Here is an 18,939-nt window from a genome sequence, read left to right as displayed (position 1 = left end):
CTTTTGAAGTAATGTGAATCTCCTCCAATTAGATGTCTATTGTGGTGAGTTAGCGAAATATTTCCAGTCCAGACGTACTTAGGGATGTCGACGTGAGAATTTCAGCTTTTGATAAAGATAACTAGTATTTCGTGTTTGCATCTTTAGCTTCTCTTCTTCTAAGAATTGAAGTACGATTTGATTTACATATTTACCATGACTGAAAGAATCGAATACTGACACAAATTAAACATTTAACGTCTTTTAAGGTTTTAACTTGATAAGGTTTAGGTGGGATGCATTTTTATTAAAGTAATCATCCATCTTTATTCATATATTACGAAGAGTAAATGAATGTTGTAATAATAAGAATATTATAAAAGAGAACTCCTTTGAACAAAAAACTTTAACTGATGAAATGTTTTCCTGGCAGAATTACACTTCCCTTAGAGTATGTTCACGAGGTAGTCTCTTCGTGATCTGATCTAGCGCTCCAAATTCCGCTTCATCACAGAAACCAACTTCTACATCATCGGCTGCCATTTGACCAGTAAATCCTTCCTTCAGTTTTTGATTAACTGGATGTACAGCATCATTTATTTCCAAAGTCTCGGAATATCTATAACATTCATTTATGAGAGTCAATTATGATATTGGAGATGCACCCGTAGAACACTGCAACTCCCCTACATGATTAAATAGACGGTTCTTTCTCAATCTTTTCTAAAATCGTTTTATTAATGTCATGCTCTCATCCTGGGGACTAGGCCATCTAATACGCTTATATACCTATTAGCAGTTGTAACTTGTTTTGTACTGTCAGTTTCAATCGTAAAATTTGACACAGGATGAAAAGCAAACTTGTAATAATCTATCTTCTTTAGAATTAATGAGAGTCACCAAATGAGAGGCTCAAAAATTATTAATAAATAAAACTTACAATTAATTTTACTACATAATTTATTGATCATCGAATTTTGTGAAGAACAATTCTCATTAGTTAAACTTTCAGAATATTAAATGAACATTGATTTTAATATTGTTTTACTACATACTCGGATTGAATGTTCTCTTGCACAACTATGGCCATTGTTAGCACTTTTTGAGGCAAGGTATCCTTTCTCCAAAAAGTATTTTGATATTGCTTTGCCATTTTTCTTATCCAACGGATAGATACACTGGAATAATGTTAGTTCATGTTCTCTCCTGATCCAATCTCTGAGAGCCAGATCCACACATCTATCTGAGGAAAAGAAAAATAATATTAGTAATTTTTAAATAATAATAATTATTATTATTATAACAATTAAATAATATTTGTGTGCCATTTTTCAAGGTTTACAGAGTTCTTCACTATCGTAGCTTTACGAGCAAAATATTCGCCTGACATATTAAATTAAAATAAAGTCTGTTTCCAATCTTTCTATTCAACAAATGAACCCATGACTCAAGCTGCAGCAGATGTGTTAGTATAAGAAGTAACCAACTGATCATTATCAAAAGAGAAGGTTATTGTTAAAGGTTTACATAAATCACCACCAGGGCGCTCTGATAATTGGAAAAGTACTTTTTGCAACCAAATAATGTTAAAATTTCAAGTTTTGTATTAGGATACAAACCAGCGTAGGAGCTCTAATATGTTTATATTCTTTTTTTTTCATTTTTATCATTTTTTTTTAAATATTTAACATATTAATATTTGTTTTTGACAATTTTATTTATTCATTTAAAATACATATTTTAAAAAAATTAGTGCTCCTTAAATGTAAGTTTTTTAAAGTTCTATTTAGCAACATTAAAGTGAATTTTAATCAATTTCTGGGCGAAAAGTCAGAAAGGGTACTGCCTTTTTTTATTATTTGTTATGTAGAAAGAATAAAACATTTCTGTTACAGACCATAATTTTGTTAATAAACTATTTGGATATATTATAAAATTTAGAAAGAAGTTAAAATTGTATATGAACAGAGTTTTGGTTATAGCATTATTTACAAACTGGTAGAAAGAAAGTAATTCTTTAATTTGTTTATTTTTACTTTTAATTTTGAAAATAGAAATGAGCGCAGTGAAAAAGTTACTGCACTTATAAATAATTAGTGATCCTAACGTTTAAGGGTAGAAAAGATGTGGTTATTGTTTCATATTTTTCAAGGGAACTCAGTTCACTTAAAGTAACTGGGAGATAAATATAAAAAAAAAACCTGGAAATACTTTATTCTGAACCTTTCCTAAAGAATACTCAAGTAACACATTAAGATTAAAAGTGTTGGGTTCTTTTGGCGTGTACAAGAGAGATTTCAAGTACGTATCTAAGAGCAAGTATGTTTTAACAACTAATTTCAATTTAAGTGATTAAAAATTTGTAGCCTCTCCTTTCTGTCTGAGTTAAATACTTTGAAGAATCACTTTACTTTATTAAGTTGTGAAATGAAATGCCTTTCTAACAATAATTAAAAAAGCCTAGGTTTTAAAAAAATTGTCAGTTTGCATTTTATGTACAAGACATTACCCTTTTACTCTTGACCTGGAGGTGAGGTAGTTACAAATTTTACATGCTATAGATTTTAATTCCTAATTTTCATAAAATAATCTGCAAATTAAGTGACAAAAACAGGTTTGATAATCTTTCGAGAAATGAACAGTTTTCTTTTCTCTGTATTTTCCCACTCACCTTGCCATAAGGATATCGTTAAGAATAATTAAACTCGTGCTTTCTTCTTTAGATTGAAGCAACTCACTGTTGGAGAAGTAAGGCGGAGATGAGATCGCTACTTAGTAAACAGTAAGGATTTCCAAATATTTCAACAATTTCTGGGCAGTAGATGTCCATCTTATGCTTTAAATACCTCTTAAAATACAATCTTTACGATAATCTGCAACTTAAGGTAGGAATGTTTCTTAAATCAAGTTTAATGAACCAACATAACCTGTGCTTTGAAACAAAAAAGAATAGATGTGAATAGCAATCAATAATGTGCTCCACGCAATCAAAAACTATTGATTTTCCATTTGATTGCAGTTTATATAACTATAAGAAAAACATACGTGCACAGTTATCTTCTTAGTCCAGCCACTTATATGGATATCTTGTAAAATTAACTCGTGTAAAGTTAAATAATTTATTAACACCAAATTTAGCCATTAAAATCACAGCCTTTCTTTAAAATGGACAATGTCTGAATTAGTTTCACCATGGTAACAAAAGTTAAATTATCTATTTCTCTCTCTATTAAATAAATTACGTTTTTTTTTTTTAATTATACTTTGTAACCATTTAGTGTTCTTTTTAATTAATTTGTTTTATATCTTGTTGAATTTAACTTATTTAAATTACATTTTCTTGAATTATTTAAATTGTAATTACCTAACTGTAAGACAATAGATGAACAAATATGTTTAAACATTGAAACAAAATACAGATTATCTTAATAATAGAGTTTTATTCAAAATACAAACCCAATCCATTTAAACTAATGTGAATCTCCTCCAATTAGGTGTCTATTGTGGTGAGTTAGCGGAATATTTCCAGTCCAGACGTACTTAGGGATGTCGACGTGAGAATTTCAGCTTTTGATAAAGATAACTAGTATTTCGTGTTTGCAACTTTAGCTTCTCTTCCTCTAAGAATTGAAGTACGATTTGACTGAATACGATGACTGAAAGAATCGACAACTGACACAAATTAAACATTTAACGTCTTTTAAGGTTTTAACTTGATAAGGTTTAGGTGGGATACATTTTTATGAAAGTAATAATCCATTTTTATTCATATATTAAAAAGAGTAAATGAATGTTGTAATAATAAGAATATTATAAAAGAGAACTCCTTTGAACAAAAACCTTTAACTGATGAAATGTTTTCCTGGCATAATTACACTTCCCTTAGGGTATGTTCGCGAAGTAGTCCCTTCGTGATCGGATCTAGCGCTCCAAATTCCGCTTCATCACAGAAACCAACTTCTACATCATCGGCTGCCATTTGACCAGTAAATCCTTCCTTCAGTTTTTGATTAAATGAATGTACAGCATCGTCATTTCCAAAATCCCGGGATATCTATAACATTCATTTATGAGAGTCAATTATGATATTGGAGATGCACCCGTAGAACACTGCAACTCCCCTACATGATTAAATAGACGGTTCTTTCTCAATCTTTTCTAAAATCGTTTTATTAATGCCATGCTCTCATCCTGGGGACTAGGCCATCTAATACGCTTATATACTTATTAGCAGTTTTAACTTGTTTTGTACTGTCAGTTTCAATCGTAAAATTTGACACAGGATGAAAAGCAAACTTGTAATAATCTATCTTCTTTAGAATTAATGAGAGTCACCAAATGAGAGGCTCAAAAATTATTAATACATAAAACTTACAATTAATTTTACGACATGACCTGTATATTTTTTTTTAAATCGCCGATTGTGATTGGTTGTAATAAGAAATTTTCAATTGAGTATTGTCTAACATTTTGGAGAGGTACCAATTTAGTGCACAATTTCATCCACTTTCTTTTTTGATTAGGTACTATTTAATAGGTTTTCAAATCATTTAGCTTTACTTATTAGAGGTATGAAGCACTTTTTGAAATAATTAGAACTTAAAGATGACGAAGCCCTTTAATTTAACGATCAATCAATTTAGTAATAAAAGATTTTTATAATTAAACTTCGAGAACATAAAAAGAACTTTGATGATTTAAATATTTCTTTAATACATACCCGGATTGAATATACTCTTGCACAATAAGGCCATTTTCTGCCCTTGAGTCGTAGGTACCATTTTTTCCATAAATTAATTGATCATTCCATCTGCAGAACAATAGTGAGACTCCAAAACGGCGAACTACTCTGAAATGAGAATAATTTTGAAAATTAAGGATTTACATGAAACCAGACATTTTTTTTAATTTTTTTTTTTTTGCCTGGGTCCGTTGGTGCCTCTTAACAGGAGCATGTGATTCTGTTAACTTCTGATGTTAAATACAACAAAAACCTACTCAAAAGTTCCTGTTGAATGATGCCAACAAGAAAGTCGGGAAAATGAAAAGAGAAACAATTGATATAGTTTAAGGATTTTTCCAGCAACGACCGAAAAACTGTCATAAGACCTAAAGAATCACTAACCAATTGTAACACAGAATTTATTAATCTATAAACTAATGATCTGATCTCAATTCATAGAAATAGTTATGAGAGTAGACACGAGAACGGACACTTTGTTTCTCTGGAGTTCAATAGAAACCTTACTCAAGGCGCTCAATCCAGAATATTAATCACACTTCAATAGAATAAGAAATAAATGGATGCTTATCCTGTTTGAGAATATTTCTGTTGCATTTTAGTTAGAAGACTATACTTACAGACTAGGCAGATTAGAAAATGAAGCCATTTCCTAGAATCTTCAGTCAAAGAAGACGTCACAATTTTTCTAGATCCGGCAGGAGAATTCTACTATTTTTGTTAACATATTAGGGATTTTTTCGCCAGTCCTTCTTGCGTTCTTCTCTATTCTTAAAGTGCCAAAGTTCTTAAAGCAACAAAGTGCCACTCCTCTTTATGCTGGAAATCTTTAGCTTCAACATTAATGCATAATACTACAACAGCCACATTTAAAATTGATCTGTAATAATTTTTAATGCAGCTACTCAAAAATGACGCCAATTAATAAGCGTAATTAAACTTTTTTTAATTTAGTATTATCTAAATTTAATTTATTAGTGAATTAATAACACAATTCTTATATGTTTGTTACATAATTAAGTATTTGAATTTCGAATTCATAATATTTGTAAAGGTTTTAAAAACAGAGCTTATCAAGCTTAATTTCTTTCAAACAAAGCATTTTTTTTTCATTGTTCCTAAGGAACATTGTTCCCAGAACAAAAACAAGTTTTCTTTCTTTCTACTTTGATTTCAATTCAAAAGAATGGCATGCAAGTAGAAACGAAAACCTGTACACACATTTATATGCAGTTGAACAGAAACCACTCAAAGCGCTCAATCCAGAAGAATATTAATCACAATTCAACAGAAAAAAAAAATAAATAAATGCTTCTGTTGACTCAGTTTGAGAATAGTGGGTTAGTTTCAGTTAGAAGACTATATTATCAGATTAGAAGAAGAGATCATTACCAAGGAACAGAATTCAAAACAGACGTCCCAATTCTTCTAGGACCGTTGGAGAATCCTCCTAATTTTGTAATATCCTAGAATTTAACCAAAACTCCTCTTTGCATTGTCCTCATGCAATAAAGTGGCTTAAAAACTTATTACTAAAAAACTTACTTATCACTGCAAACTACTCCAATGCGATCGCATATAATCTCCACCTTGCCAATAGTAAGTTCTCCATACAAAATTAATTTATACTCATTTTCATCGGCAAAAACCACTTATATACAAAAATTCAAACTCAGCGAAAACTAAAAAATAGTATGAATATTTAACACTACAAGATAGTATCTGTTAAAATACTAAAAGCAAATTTGACGTTTACATCAATTCCATAAATACTCTTTTCTAACTAACAAAAACAAAAAAAAATGTGGAATGCTGAATACCATTTGCCATTAGCACAAATAACAATATTAAAACAAACCTTCCTATCAAGAAACGTTTTTCAACTAATATAGTTCTTCCCCGGTGCAGTAGATCCCAAGTCATATACGCACCTGATGAACCACACTGGAGAAAGTTGGTTTGCCATCATCCCTTCCGCAAATCAACTGTGAGACATATAAAAGGGCGGACTCCTCTGAAATGAGAATCATTCGGTAAATTAAGGGTTCACATGAAATAAGGAGAGATTCTATTAATGAACCTTTCTCGGATCCGCTGGTCCCTTTATGGGGGAGCTTCTGAATGTAATTGAGTTAACTTCTGACGTTAACTACGAGAGAAGCACACTCAAAAGATGAATGATACCAACGGAAACAGAACAAAATTGAAATAGTAAAGTGGATTAAAATGAAATTACAATTACAATTAACAGTAAACCCACAAACTTTTACAAAAAGTCTACCAATCTTCCCTGTCATAAAATTACTTTCGCACATTACCTGTTGAATACACCATTGTTCGGGTACTTCAGGAGATTCAATAAAATTATTAATTGCAATAATTAACCGACACCGAATAGGATAAAAAATAGAACACTGTAGGGAGGTTTGTGTTAAAGTCCACAGATCATTTAGGGACTAGTGGATTTGTCCCTAATATCCACAGATCTATCCAGGGAAAAGAAAAATAATAATAGGAATATTGAATTATAGTAATAATTGAATATTATTATTATTATTAAATAACTTTGTGTACCATTTTCCAGGTTTTCGGAGTTCTTCACTGTCTTAGCTTTACGAGCAAAATATCCGCCTGACGTTTCCTTCCATAAAATAAATTATGTTACTATGCCATTTTCCTTGCTCATTTTTACCCATAAACAATAAACAGGATCCATACCTACAAAATTATTGATAGATTTTGATTAAAATTCTTATATTAATAGTCTTACAAAATTAAAAAAAGAATTATTTCCTTCTACTATAAGCCATCCCAATATGATCGGGATGGCTCCTTAATCTCCACCTTATGAGCAGTATGTGCTCTGTAAAAGATTGATTTATACTCATTTTCAGTAGCACAAACATTCTATACATAAATACGGACCAGATGAGTGTTCAATTAAAAATAATACTGTTAAAATCAATCTTACATTTTGGCGAGATACCAATTCAGTGCTAAATTTCACTCAGCTTTCTTCTTTTTTTATGTACCATACAGCATGTATAAAAGACAGTTAGTTTTACATAGTAGAGATATGAGGCACCTCCTAAAATATTTGGATCTTAAAGATGACGAAGCTCTTTAATTAACTGATGATAAGCGATTCTCAAAAATTAAAATTTAAAGAATATTCAAGATTCAAATATTTTGTTACTTCATACCCTGACTGAATACAGTCTTGCACAAACTATAGCCATTCTTTGTTTTGGGTTAATGCGTAGTAATTCTCTCTCCATAAATTCATTTATATTGCTCTGCTCTTTTTCTTGTTTGTTTAACCAATTAAAGATGATCAGGATACATACATATAAAATTATCGATAAACTGTAACCGAAATTCTTCCATTAGTTTTCAAATCGAACCAACTATTACGAAAAGGCACAATAAGTATCTTGCGGCTGCGGTGCCGTGGGGGTGTAGGTCCGGTCCGTTTTCTATTTCTATTATTATACAAATTTCTTGCCACTATAAAACCATTCCAATGCGACGAAATGTATGACCACCTTGCAAATAGTAAATTCTTCACTCAAAATTTATTCTATTTATATTCGGTGGCAAAAACATGATATACATTACATTAACAAGGGCAGAAACCTAAAGAGAATGAATATTTAGCACTATTGAGAAGATTTTGTTGAAATACTAAAAACAGATTTAGCTTTTACATTAACTACATAAATACATCTATCCAACTAATATCTCTTCTGCTGATCAAAACTGAGACATGAAAAGCTGAACTCCTTTCGAAATAATAATTCAGCAACTTACCTAATTTCATAAATGTACAAGCAGTTTATTCCTGTTTTACTTGCAAACTCTATAGTTACCACAATACGATCTGCAGGTATAAATGCACATTATTAGTTGGAACCTGAGTTTATAGTGGCTCATTTTTCTTTATCCACAAACTTATACACAAAAACCCGACAGGCCTTCCCTGTCACAAATTGACAATGACATTAAAGGCTGAATACACAATTGTTGGGGTACTTTAGAAGATTCAATGAAAGTATTAATTGCTCCTTCTGGAGCAAATGGATTTGTTTCTGACATCCCTTAAATCCAACCGTCTTAATCTAAAAAAAAAACTAACCGCAGCATTTTAATAATAAAATAAATAAACCTTTCTTCAAAGGAAATTTGTCCATAAAAGAATTTTTCATTGGCCTAGCGTTACAAGCACAACATGTACTGACGTATAAGATTAAAATAAAGTCAGTTTGTTATCAGCCTATCCAAAAATAAAAATATATAACCATCCTTCGACTAGCATCATATTGCTCCTTCATAAGTTAGTAGGTTACTAAATGAATATTAGCCAATGAAGAAGGTTATGTATTGTTTATATTAGGTTTACAAAAACCGCCAGCTGAGTACTCGCTAACTTGAAAACTATCTTTTACAACTACCTTAAATAATACTAAAATTTTAATATTTTATTAATTTTAATTTTATTCTTATTAACGTTTGTTTTATTTTTTATATTTAACAGTTCTCGGTCTATTAACTACATACAAAAACAAGGTTATTTATGTTTCCAAAAGTCGCCACTGGAGCGCTCTGCAAACTGGAAAAAGTTTTAACATCCCCAAAATTTGGTCTAAACATCAAGTATCGTATCAGAAAATAGAAGTGCGTAGGAGCTATTTTGTGTTTATCAATTTTATTTTTTATTAAACACATATATTAATGCAAATCATTTTTATTAGTTTTGTATGTTTATTTTTAATGCTGCACAGTAATATTATTGTGAATTTTAATCAATTTATTGGCTAAAAATCAGAAACAGAGTTGCCCACTTTGTATCATTTTTTTTTTTTTTACTTAAAAAGAAGGAAATTTAAGTATTACTGGCCTTTGATTCCTTAAAAACTACATATATAAAAAATATAAAAATGAGGAAGAGTAGGAGAAAGCACAGAGTTTAAATAAGAGTATACTTTACAAATTGACAAGGTAATTTTTTATTTTTTGGTTATTCTTATAATTTTGAAAATAAAAATGTGCGTACTTAAAAAAGTAATGTACGAAATAAATAAATAGTGATCCCAAATTTTATCTGCTGAAAAGATGTGGCTTTTGGTTCAATTTTTCAAGGAAACGCAGCTCTCTTAAGGAAAATTAGTACATTAAATCTTACCACACTCATTTGATTCTGAAAACGTTTTACACAAATGAAGTAAATGATTAAAATCCTTACCAGTTCTAAAATAAAAACCAAAGTTTTGAATGTTAGGGTGCCTTTAACTCTGAACATTTCCTAAAGTATACTTTGTCACGTTATGGTTAAAAGTAATAGGTTCTCGTGCCATGTACAAGTGAGATTTCAAGTAGCTGTGTAAGAGCAAGTATGTTTTTAGAGTGAAATAATATCAAAAACTAGAATGTTCAATTTAAATTTTCTCCCCCTTTTATTCTGTAAGTTAAATACTTCGAAGAGTCATACTGCTTCATCATGTTGTAAATCAGATTAAAATGCCTTTCTAAAAATAATTACACTGGTCTATGTTTTCAAAAAATTATGTGAGATAGTTCCAAATTCCAAGCTGTGTTGAACAATTTTCTTTTATATTTTCCCAATCACCGTCACCTAAGAGATACGTTAAAAGTAATTCAACTTGTGCTTTTTTCTTTAGATGATCCAACCTACAGTTGGAGAAGAAAGGAGGATATAGGATCGCAACTTTGTGAACTACAATATGAAGATTTAGAAACATTTCTACAATCTCAGTACGCTCAATATATTGTGCTTTAAAATTCCTCTTAAAATATGAAGTTTAGCATAATCTACAACCTAGTGTAGCTATGTTTATTAAGATAAGTATTGATAGGTCAAGATTAATGAGCCAACAAAGGCTGTGCTGTACAAATAGAACAGATGTAAAAAGTAATGAATTATGTACTCTACGCAATCAAAAACCACTGGAGACTATATCTTTCTATTTGTTAGCACTTTACCTAGGTATAAGAAAGAAATATCTACATGGTTCTGTTCTTAGTCAAGTCATTAGTTGTAAATTCACTCTTGTAAAGTTAAATAATGTATATACTAACTATAATAATGTATAACCATCGGCATTAAAACTACAGCACTTTTATCCACGGAATCTGCGGTTGTATTACTGTTATCTAATCTATTAGTTGTTCCTCTGCAAATATTTTTTAAATTATATTTAGTAACAATTTAGTGTTTTCATGAATTAATGTTTAATCTCTGTATGAAATTGATTTTTTTAAAATCATGTTTCCTGTATAAATTTTAATTGTAATTAGCTAAATTAGATTAGCTGTATCTGTGTATATGAAAACAAATTGTCAAATTATAGTTAAACATGCAAACAAATAAAATACATATTACCAGTTGTAGAGTTTTATTTCAAATATAAACCCAATCCATTAAAACATCAGCATCATCAACTTCCAATGTCTTGGAATATGTGTAACATTAAGTTAACTTTACGATATAGGAGATTAGAAGCACCTATATAATACTGCTATTCCATAACATGATTCTATCCATCATCAGAAGAATTTATTTCAATAATATGGCCTACAAATTTTGATTTCATTTATATCGAAATAAACTTAAGTCAAAATCTCAAATCAAACCGAATTATCTAATTCTGACATTATTCAAAGATATTATAAATTGCTTTACATTGTGAGCACATTATTGAGTGACTACTGTAAAACTTGGCACTGATGTAAAACAAACTGGAAATAATCTATCTTCCTCTTGGTATACTGAATGATTCACCAAAAGAAGGTAAACTGAACTATGCAATTTTAATAAAAGTTACGATAAATGTTTTTAAATTGTTATTGCAAATAATTCTCATTCGAAATTATTAAAAAAACAATGTCCCATCATTGGCGAATTGGCCTTTTATATTGCTTCTAAACGTGCATCTGACTAACAACAAAAAAACACGTGTGGAATACGGAAAACAACTCGCTATTAATTAAAATAATTTCTATCTTCTTCTTAGAATAATAATCCGTCACAAAAGAGGTGAAAAGTACTGTACAAACTAATAATAAAAATATAGACTAACATTATTGCTTGTCTTCTTCATAGAGTTTTAAAAAAATCGACGAAGAATATAGAGATTGGTTGTAATATTAACCTTCTTTCTGAGTATGTGGTTACATCAGAGCTTAACTTCACGCCACTTTATTCTCTTTTGGCGTACCAATCAATTTGTATCAATTGAACGTTGCAAAACTAATCATTGACATTTTACTAGTAAGAGACAAATGGCAACCCTTAAAATAATGAAAACTTGAAGCTCTTCAATTAATTGATCAATGAATTTTGTGTTGTACTGTTCTCAACAGGTAAACTTTATCAAATCCTTCATTCAAGGATAGAATATCTGTATGTACAGCATCATCCAGTTCTAATATCTCGGAATATCTGTAACATAGAGTAAATAACTGTTTTATATTGGAGATAAGAAACATTCATGAAATTTTATTTCTATTCTTTGCAATGTAAGGCTTACGTGATCACATAAGTGGTAGGAATTAGACCAGGATATATTCTATGAGTCCCTAGTACAATTCACATCGTAAAATACGTAATTTTTTTTCTGTCAGAGTGTTAATAGATTATTTATGCATTAATTATAAACATTTTTTTGAATAAGTATTAAGTTATTCGAAAAATAAAGAATACAACTTTTGACTGTATAACTCCAACTCCATTCATGAATAGTAGTGGTAAAATATGGCAATTTTGTAACATCCTAGCATTTCCCACATATTTGTCCGCACTCCCTAAACCTTTGGAGAAGATTGTATGCTACAAGTTGAAAGAATATATTGACTGCTGAATCTTCTTCAGTCAAGTTGTCGGAGGATTAGAGCACACAGAGTGTGTTGCTGAATGTTACTGATGATATTCAAGTTGCAATTGACCACCATATATTATCCATTGTAGTGCTTTCAATTTTACAAAGGCTTTTGAATCTGTTAGTCTACTTCAAAAATAAAAATCATTGCAATACTCCGACAAAGCACTGAAAAGAACACTGAATTTATTCATATTTATTTAATAGAAAACAAGTAGAAATGCAAGATGACTGTACGTCAAAGAAATCTGCTAATTTTAGGGGTTCCTCAGGAATCTTTTTTGGGACATCTCTTATATTACATTTACATAAACTGTCCCCTATCTGAACTAGAATAAGGTAAACAAAATTTAATTTTGATGTTTCTTCAATTGGTGCGAGGACAAAACAAAATAATATAATTAATGTTTTTAAATTAATGATTGTTATAAGTGCTAGATATGTCATAGTACTAATAGTTCCATTTTGAAAATTACAGTAAACCCTATCCCATACGTGATACCCACAAAAAGTTAAGTGGTCACAAACTATAGTAGAATAATAATGTTAGTTATCTTTATTTTTAAAAACATTGCACCAACTAAAATATATTAAAAACTTCTGCCTATTTCACTATAAAAACAGTTGGTCGTAACATTAATACTTCCTTACCTCGATACTATTCGTTAATGTTTAATGATTTAACTGCAGAGCAGAATTTAAAGCTGCTACCGTCTCTTAATTCCTATGTCCGCTTCATTTTAAATGTAAGAAGGGATGAACTTATTATTATCCATCTTTCTTGATTGTGTGAAGTACACAAGCAAGTATTTCCTTGGTAACTTCTTGTAATGCTCTTCAGGAATAAACACCTGCAACATTTATTTGAAAGGTTCATTATTGTGGCCCAATTAGGTTTTAGAAACATCAGGCAGTTAATACTTAGTTCTATAATTCTCCGTTCAGAACAGTTAGTTGCAATAATTCATTTTTAATTCAATCCTCATTATTCTAGAAATCTTTGCCTCCAACATCATACCATAATATTGCAATAGCAACATTTAAAACCTAATTGCACTTCATGCAATCAATTAACTGATCAATGAAATTTGTGATGTATGATTCTCAGCTGTTAATCTTAAATCTTAATAGAATATTAAAGGATTTTAATCAGGACCCATACCTTTAAAATGATCGATTTTAATTAATATTCTTACATTAATAGTCTTGTAAAATTATTAAAAAAAAAAAATCTTACCACTGTAAATGATTCGAATAGATCTGTTTTTACCTCAACCTTATGAATAGTTAGTTCTTCGTAAAAATATAATTTATCTTTATTTTCAGAGGAAAAATCATTCTGAACACAAACACGGACACGAAGAACGTTTAAAAAAAATTTACCACTAAAAAGGAAATTTGTTAAAAAACGAAGACCTATTAAGAGTAGCGGATTCCGCTCTCTAATGACACAAATAATAATAATAACAATAAAAACCAACCTTATTTTAACTAGAAAATTTTCCATTAACTCTTCCCTATTGCCACATCTCTCCAAGCAAAATATGCAACAAATGGATCACACTCGTATATAGTTGCTTTGCAATCATTCCATCCACAGATCTAAAGTGTAACACCAAAGGGACGAAAAACAAATTTCTTGTTACTATTAACCATTCCAATTTGATTTGTCGTTACATCTATTTTACAAAAAGTAAGTTCTTCGTAATCATTTAATTATATTTATTTTCAGCAGCAAGTACCTCTAATACAAAATAAAAATGAAGTTTGTTAAAATCCAAAGATCTATTAAGTGCTGTAGATTGCGATCTTATACCAACTCCATTTACACCACCATCTAATAACAACAAAAAAGTGAGTGGAATACAAAGCACTACATGCCACTGTCGCAAATAATAATAATATAAATTATTATGACTATTATAATTATAATAGAAAACTTATTTCAAGAAGTTTTCCCATTAATTTAATTCTTCCTTATTGTCATAGCTTTCCAAGCAAAATATGTAACAGTTGGATCTCACATGAATAAGGTCGGTTTGCAATCATCCCATCCACTAGTGAAGACTAAAAGAACGAACTCTTCTGAAATTAGGAAAGTAAGGATACACAAAAATAAGTCCCTTTAAAAAAAAAAAAAAAAAAAAAAATTATTCCTTCTTCTTGGGTCTGTTTATTGGTTGCCTTCATCAGGTTATTTTGAAGGTGATTCTGCTATCTTCTAACGTTAACCACAGACAACTGAAACGTTCTCACAATACAATGGAACGAGAAAAAAATTGTATCAGAGTATTACTTATATCATAGTGTTATAAACTTTAATACAAAGGTCTTACTTCAATTCCCAACAATGGGTTGAAACGAGTACCTGAACACATATTCTTCTTGGAGTTGAACAACAACCACACTAAAGACACTCAACCTAGAACAATATTACTCACATTTCAATAGAAAAAAAAATATCTTTAAAATCTTAGAAATCAGTACGAGAAAAGAGGGTAAGATTTTAGTTGTACCATGTATTATCAGGTTAGTAGAAGTGGTCATTGCGCAGGATCAGCAGCCAAAACTGACGTAATATTCTTCTAGGCCCGTAGGATCCTATAATTTTCCCAAAATTCCACTTTGCATTCTCCTCAGGCAATGAAATTGCGTAAGTCTTAATTCGCAAACACTTTCTCAGTAGAACTGAAAAAATAATTCCACCGACAGGACGCTGGTTTTTTTTTTAAATTTTTTGGAGGGGCGGTAACAATTCAGTGCTTAATTTCACTCCACTTACCTCTTTAGGTACCATTCAATTAGTAATAAAATCATTTAGTGTTACTTATTAGAGATTTATGGCACTTCTAAATAATTAAAACTTGAATAGGACGAAGCACTTTTATTTACTGATCAATTAATTTAGTGATGAACGATTCTCACTGGTTAAACATCTAGAATGTTAAAATAACATTGATTTGAATATTGTTTTACTACATACCCGGATTGAATATAACCTTGTATAACTGCTGCCGTTCTTTGCACTTATTTACGTATCCTTTCTCCATAAATTAGTTGAAATGGCTCTGGCATTTTTCTTATCCAACGGATAGATAACACTAGGATAATGTCAGTTTGCAATCATCCCATCTTCACAACAATAGTGAAACACCAAGAGAAAACACTTCTCTACAATCAATACAATTAAGAAAATAATAACTCACAGAATGAAGTGATTCTTTTTTCCTGGGTCTATTTTTTTTCCATATTAGGGAGTTTCTGAAGGCGATTCTACTTTCTTCTTATGTTAACCAAAGCCAACTGACCACCCACTGGAAGTATCCTGATGGATGAAACAATGAAAAGAAAATGAATGATTTTTTTAAAAGTTTTTTTCAGCAACAGCAAAAACACTCATTAAAATTTAATAGTAAAGAGAAGTTTTGGCTAAAATCCACAGATCATTTAGGACCATATCTGTTAAATGCCCTATATCCAAACATCCATCTAACCAATAAAAAACAATAATAGCAACATTTTAATAAATAAAACCTTTTTCAAGGAAAGTTTAACCATAACATAAATCTTCATTGCTGAAGCTTTCAAAGCTAAATATGCACTTGAATCACACTGGTATGATGTCGCTTTGCTATAATTCTAGTCAAAAAATCAAAACAGAAAAAATAAAAATAAAATGAAATCATGGCATAAACAAATTGTTCCAAGTACATAAAATACCAACCAAATAATGGCCAAATAAAAAGATTTGTTTTCATTTATGTTTCACAACGTCGCCACTGGAGTGCTCTGCAAACTGGAAAAAACCTTTAATATTGTCAAAATATGGTCAAAATATCAAGTTTTGAATCAGGATATAGATCTGCGTAGGAGCTCTTTATTGTTTATATTCATTTTTTTTTCGTTTTTGTCAATTTTATTTAAATATTTACCATTTAGATTATTAAAATTATTTGTATTGTTTAAATATTTGTTTTTTAAAACAAACAGTGTTGTGAATTTAAGACAAATTACAGGCTAAACGTCTAAAGGGAAGCTGCACAATTTTTATCATTTTTTAATTTAAAAAGTCTGAAATGTATGATTACAGGCCATCATTTCCTTAAAAACTATTGTGGAGTTGTAAATTTTAAAAAGAATTTTGAAGCGCTTGATAAAGTCCAGAGTTTTACTATAAGTGTAATCAGAAGCTGAAAGACACAAGGTAACTCATTAATTTGCTTGTTTTTCTTATAATTTTTGAAATAAAAATGTGCTTAGTGAAAAAGGTAATCAACTATATAAATAATTAGTGATCTCTTCTTTTACAATTAAAAAGATGTGTAGCTTATGGTTCAGTTTTTGAAGGGAATGTAGAAATTAGTACACATCATGTAACACTCATTTATAGGTTCTGATTTTAATATCTTTTTAGAAAAAGGAAATTAACCACAACAATAACCAATAAGTCATAAGAGTCTTTTCTAGTTCTATGAAAATAAGAAATTTAACTGTAGTATGCTTGGGGTCTTACTCTGAAATAGAATTATCAAGAAAATAATAATAGCAAAATTTCTATAATAAACCTTTTTTCTAAGAAAGTTTTACCATAACATAAATCATCATTGCTAAAACTTTCAAACCTAAATATGCACTTGTTTATTCACAGTGGAATAATTACCTGCAGCTAATTAGTGTAGTTACAAATATTTTACATGTTTAAGATTCTAATTCTTAATTTTTAGAAAATTATGTGAAAATTTGATGACAAAATAACATTTGCAGACTCCATTGCCATATTTTACTTGAAAAGAACTACTATTATATAAAGATTCTATATTTCTCAAACAAATTTGAACAGTTTTCTTTTCTTTTCATTCTCTATTTTCCCCAATCACCTTACCTACCTCAAGGATATCGTTACAAATCATTGAACTAGTCCTTTCTTTTTAGGCTGGATCCAATTCACTGTTAGAGAAGTAAGGCGGAGATGGGATCACGCCTTAACAAACTATAAGGATTTCCAATAATATTTCAACAATCTCTGCTAGCAAGATATCCATTTGGTGCTTTAAATTCCTCTTAAGTTTAGCATAATCTACAACCTAGAGTAGGTATGTTTCTTAAGACAACTTATATCGATGTATAAATGTCCAGATTAATAAGCCAACAAAGGCAGTGCTACACAAATAGAATAGACTAGATGTAAAAAGTAATGAATTATTATACTCTACGCAATCAAAAACTACTGGAGACTGCCCTCTTTCTATTGCATTGAACTTTACATGATCATAAGAAAGGAATATCTTCATAGTTCTTCACTTCTTGATCTCTGATAAATAAAATCTTGTAAAGTTAGATCGGCATTGAAACTACTGCTGTTTACGTTAAATGTATATCTGATCAATTTTACTTTGATATATATTTTTTTATTACTATGCTATACTACTTGTTGCTCTAAATGTTTTTTTAAATTATAACATATTTTGTACCTATTTAGTGTTCTTATGAATTAATGTTTTTTACCTCAAGATGAAATTAATTTTTGTAGTTTAAATTAACATTGTAGTTAGCTAACTTTATGTTTGTATAAGAGAACAAATAAACAAATTATTGTTAAACATAGAATACAATAAAATACTGATTACCTGAATTATGGAGTTTTATTCCAAATATAACTTAATTTTAACTAATGTTTATCTGCTACGATACAGAGGTGTTGGAAGAATATTTCAGTCCTTACTAGGATATGTCGCCGTGAGGGTTTCAGATATTAAAATTGATAAATAATTTTTTTACGCTTGTTGTATAATTAGTTTAGATTATCTGCCTCTAAGATTTAGAGTACGATTTAATTTATCAACCAAGTCTGAAAGAATCGACTAGAGACAATGTTGTACTCTGGATTACAGCGTCATCTAGGTTAATCTGTGAAATTCAGTTTTTTCTATCATGAGTGTTATAATATTGGAGATAAGATATATTCTCAGTTTCAGAATAGTGCATTGCACCGTAGTCAGAAAACTGTAATACCAGTTTAGGACATCTGATGAAGCTAATCTATAGAAACTGCAGTCAAAATAGACTACACAATTTTCTAGTTGTGGCAGAAGAATCCTTCAATTTTTTCAACATCCTAGGATTTCTCCAGACATCCTTTCTGAGATATCCTCTTGTCTCGAAGTGCAGGAGATCTCGTACGAAAACTATCGATTGCAGCACAACCAACCTGGAAATTCCTTTTATTCTATTTCTAACATAGTATTTCTACGCCAGATGTACACTGTGCAAATTAGGATTGTTAATTTTGGTTGTAGATGTTCATAAAAAAAAGGAAAATTGATC

The 18,939-nt window shown here is 30.0% G+C and overlaps 1 protein-coding gene and 1 long non-coding RNA gene across 30 annotated transcripts; both read right to left on the bottom strand.

Annotated features, from left to right (window-relative positions):
* Nucleotides 1-265: 265 nt before the first annotated feature.
* LOC141460396 (proteasome subunit alpha type-2-like) lies at nt 266-9,053 on the bottom strand. 18 transcript variants are annotated; one of them, XM_074140342.1, is made up of 8 exons: nt 7,924-9,053; nt 7,692-7,808; nt 7,295-7,438; nt 6,579-6,734; nt 6,266-6,402; nt 5,341-5,574; nt 4,700-4,828; nt 266-598 (listed from the first exon to the last, which is right to left on the bottom strand). In XM_074140342.1, exons 6-8 carry the CDS (start codon nt 5,367-5,369, stop codon nt 415-417), a joined length of 342 nt encoding a protein of 113 aa, XP_073996443.1. In that variant the 5' UTR covers nt 5,370-5,574; nt 6,266-6,402; nt 6,579-6,734; nt 7,295-7,438; nt 7,692-7,808; nt 7,924-9,053; the 3' UTR covers nt 266-414. The 18 variants fall into 18 exon arrangements, with proteins under 18 accessions (XP_073996443.1, XP_073996444.1, XP_073996441.1 ...); XM_074140343.1 differs by adding an exon at nt 7,039-7,206 and having other exon boundaries at nt 7,295-9,053; XM_074140340.1 differs by having other exon boundaries at nt 7,692-9,053.
* A 2,067-nt stretch (nt 9,054-11,120) lies between these two features.
* Nucleotides 11,121-16,345, bottom strand: LOC141460403 (uncharacterized). Of its 12 annotated transcripts, none has more exons than XR_012461971.1 (6): nt 16,150-16,344; nt 15,822-15,940; nt 15,132-15,716; nt 14,097-15,037; nt 13,267-13,466; nt 11,121-12,179 (listed from the first exon to the last, which is right to left on the bottom strand). It is a non-coding gene; the product is annotated as an uncharacterized lncRNA (long non-coding RNA). The 12 variants fall into 12 exon arrangements; XR_012461974.1 differs by having other exon boundaries at nt 15,132-15,551; nt 16,150-16,343; XR_012461976.1 differs by adding an exon at nt 13,853-14,000 and having other exon boundaries at nt 15,132-16,345.
* Between the last annotated feature and the right edge of the window lie 2,594 nt (nt 16,346-18,939).

Source organism: Rhodnius prolixus, unplaced genomic scaffold, assembly GCF_049639745.1.
Source record: "Rhodnius prolixus isolate KJV_2025 unplaced genomic scaffold, Rpr scaffold_6, whole genome shotgun sequence".
Taxonomy (NCBI): Eukaryota; Metazoa; Arthropoda; class Insecta; order Hemiptera; family Reduviidae; genus Rhodnius; species Rhodnius prolixus.
This window is presented reverse-complemented; position numbering and strand designations above follow the sequence as displayed.

Coding starts and splice junctions, on each gene's coding strand:
- LOC141460396 (XM_074140343.1), bottom strand. CDS start 5,369: ATGGCTTCATTTTCTAATCTGCCTAGTCT. Junction 4,829..5,340: donor TTTTCTAATCTGCCTAGTCT/GTAAGTATAGTC, acceptor TTCTCATTTCAG/AGTAGTTCGCCGTTTTGGAG. Junction 599..4,699: donor CAAGAGTATATTCAATCCGG/GTATGTATTAAA, acceptor TGAATGTTATAG/ATATTCCGAGACTTTGGAAA.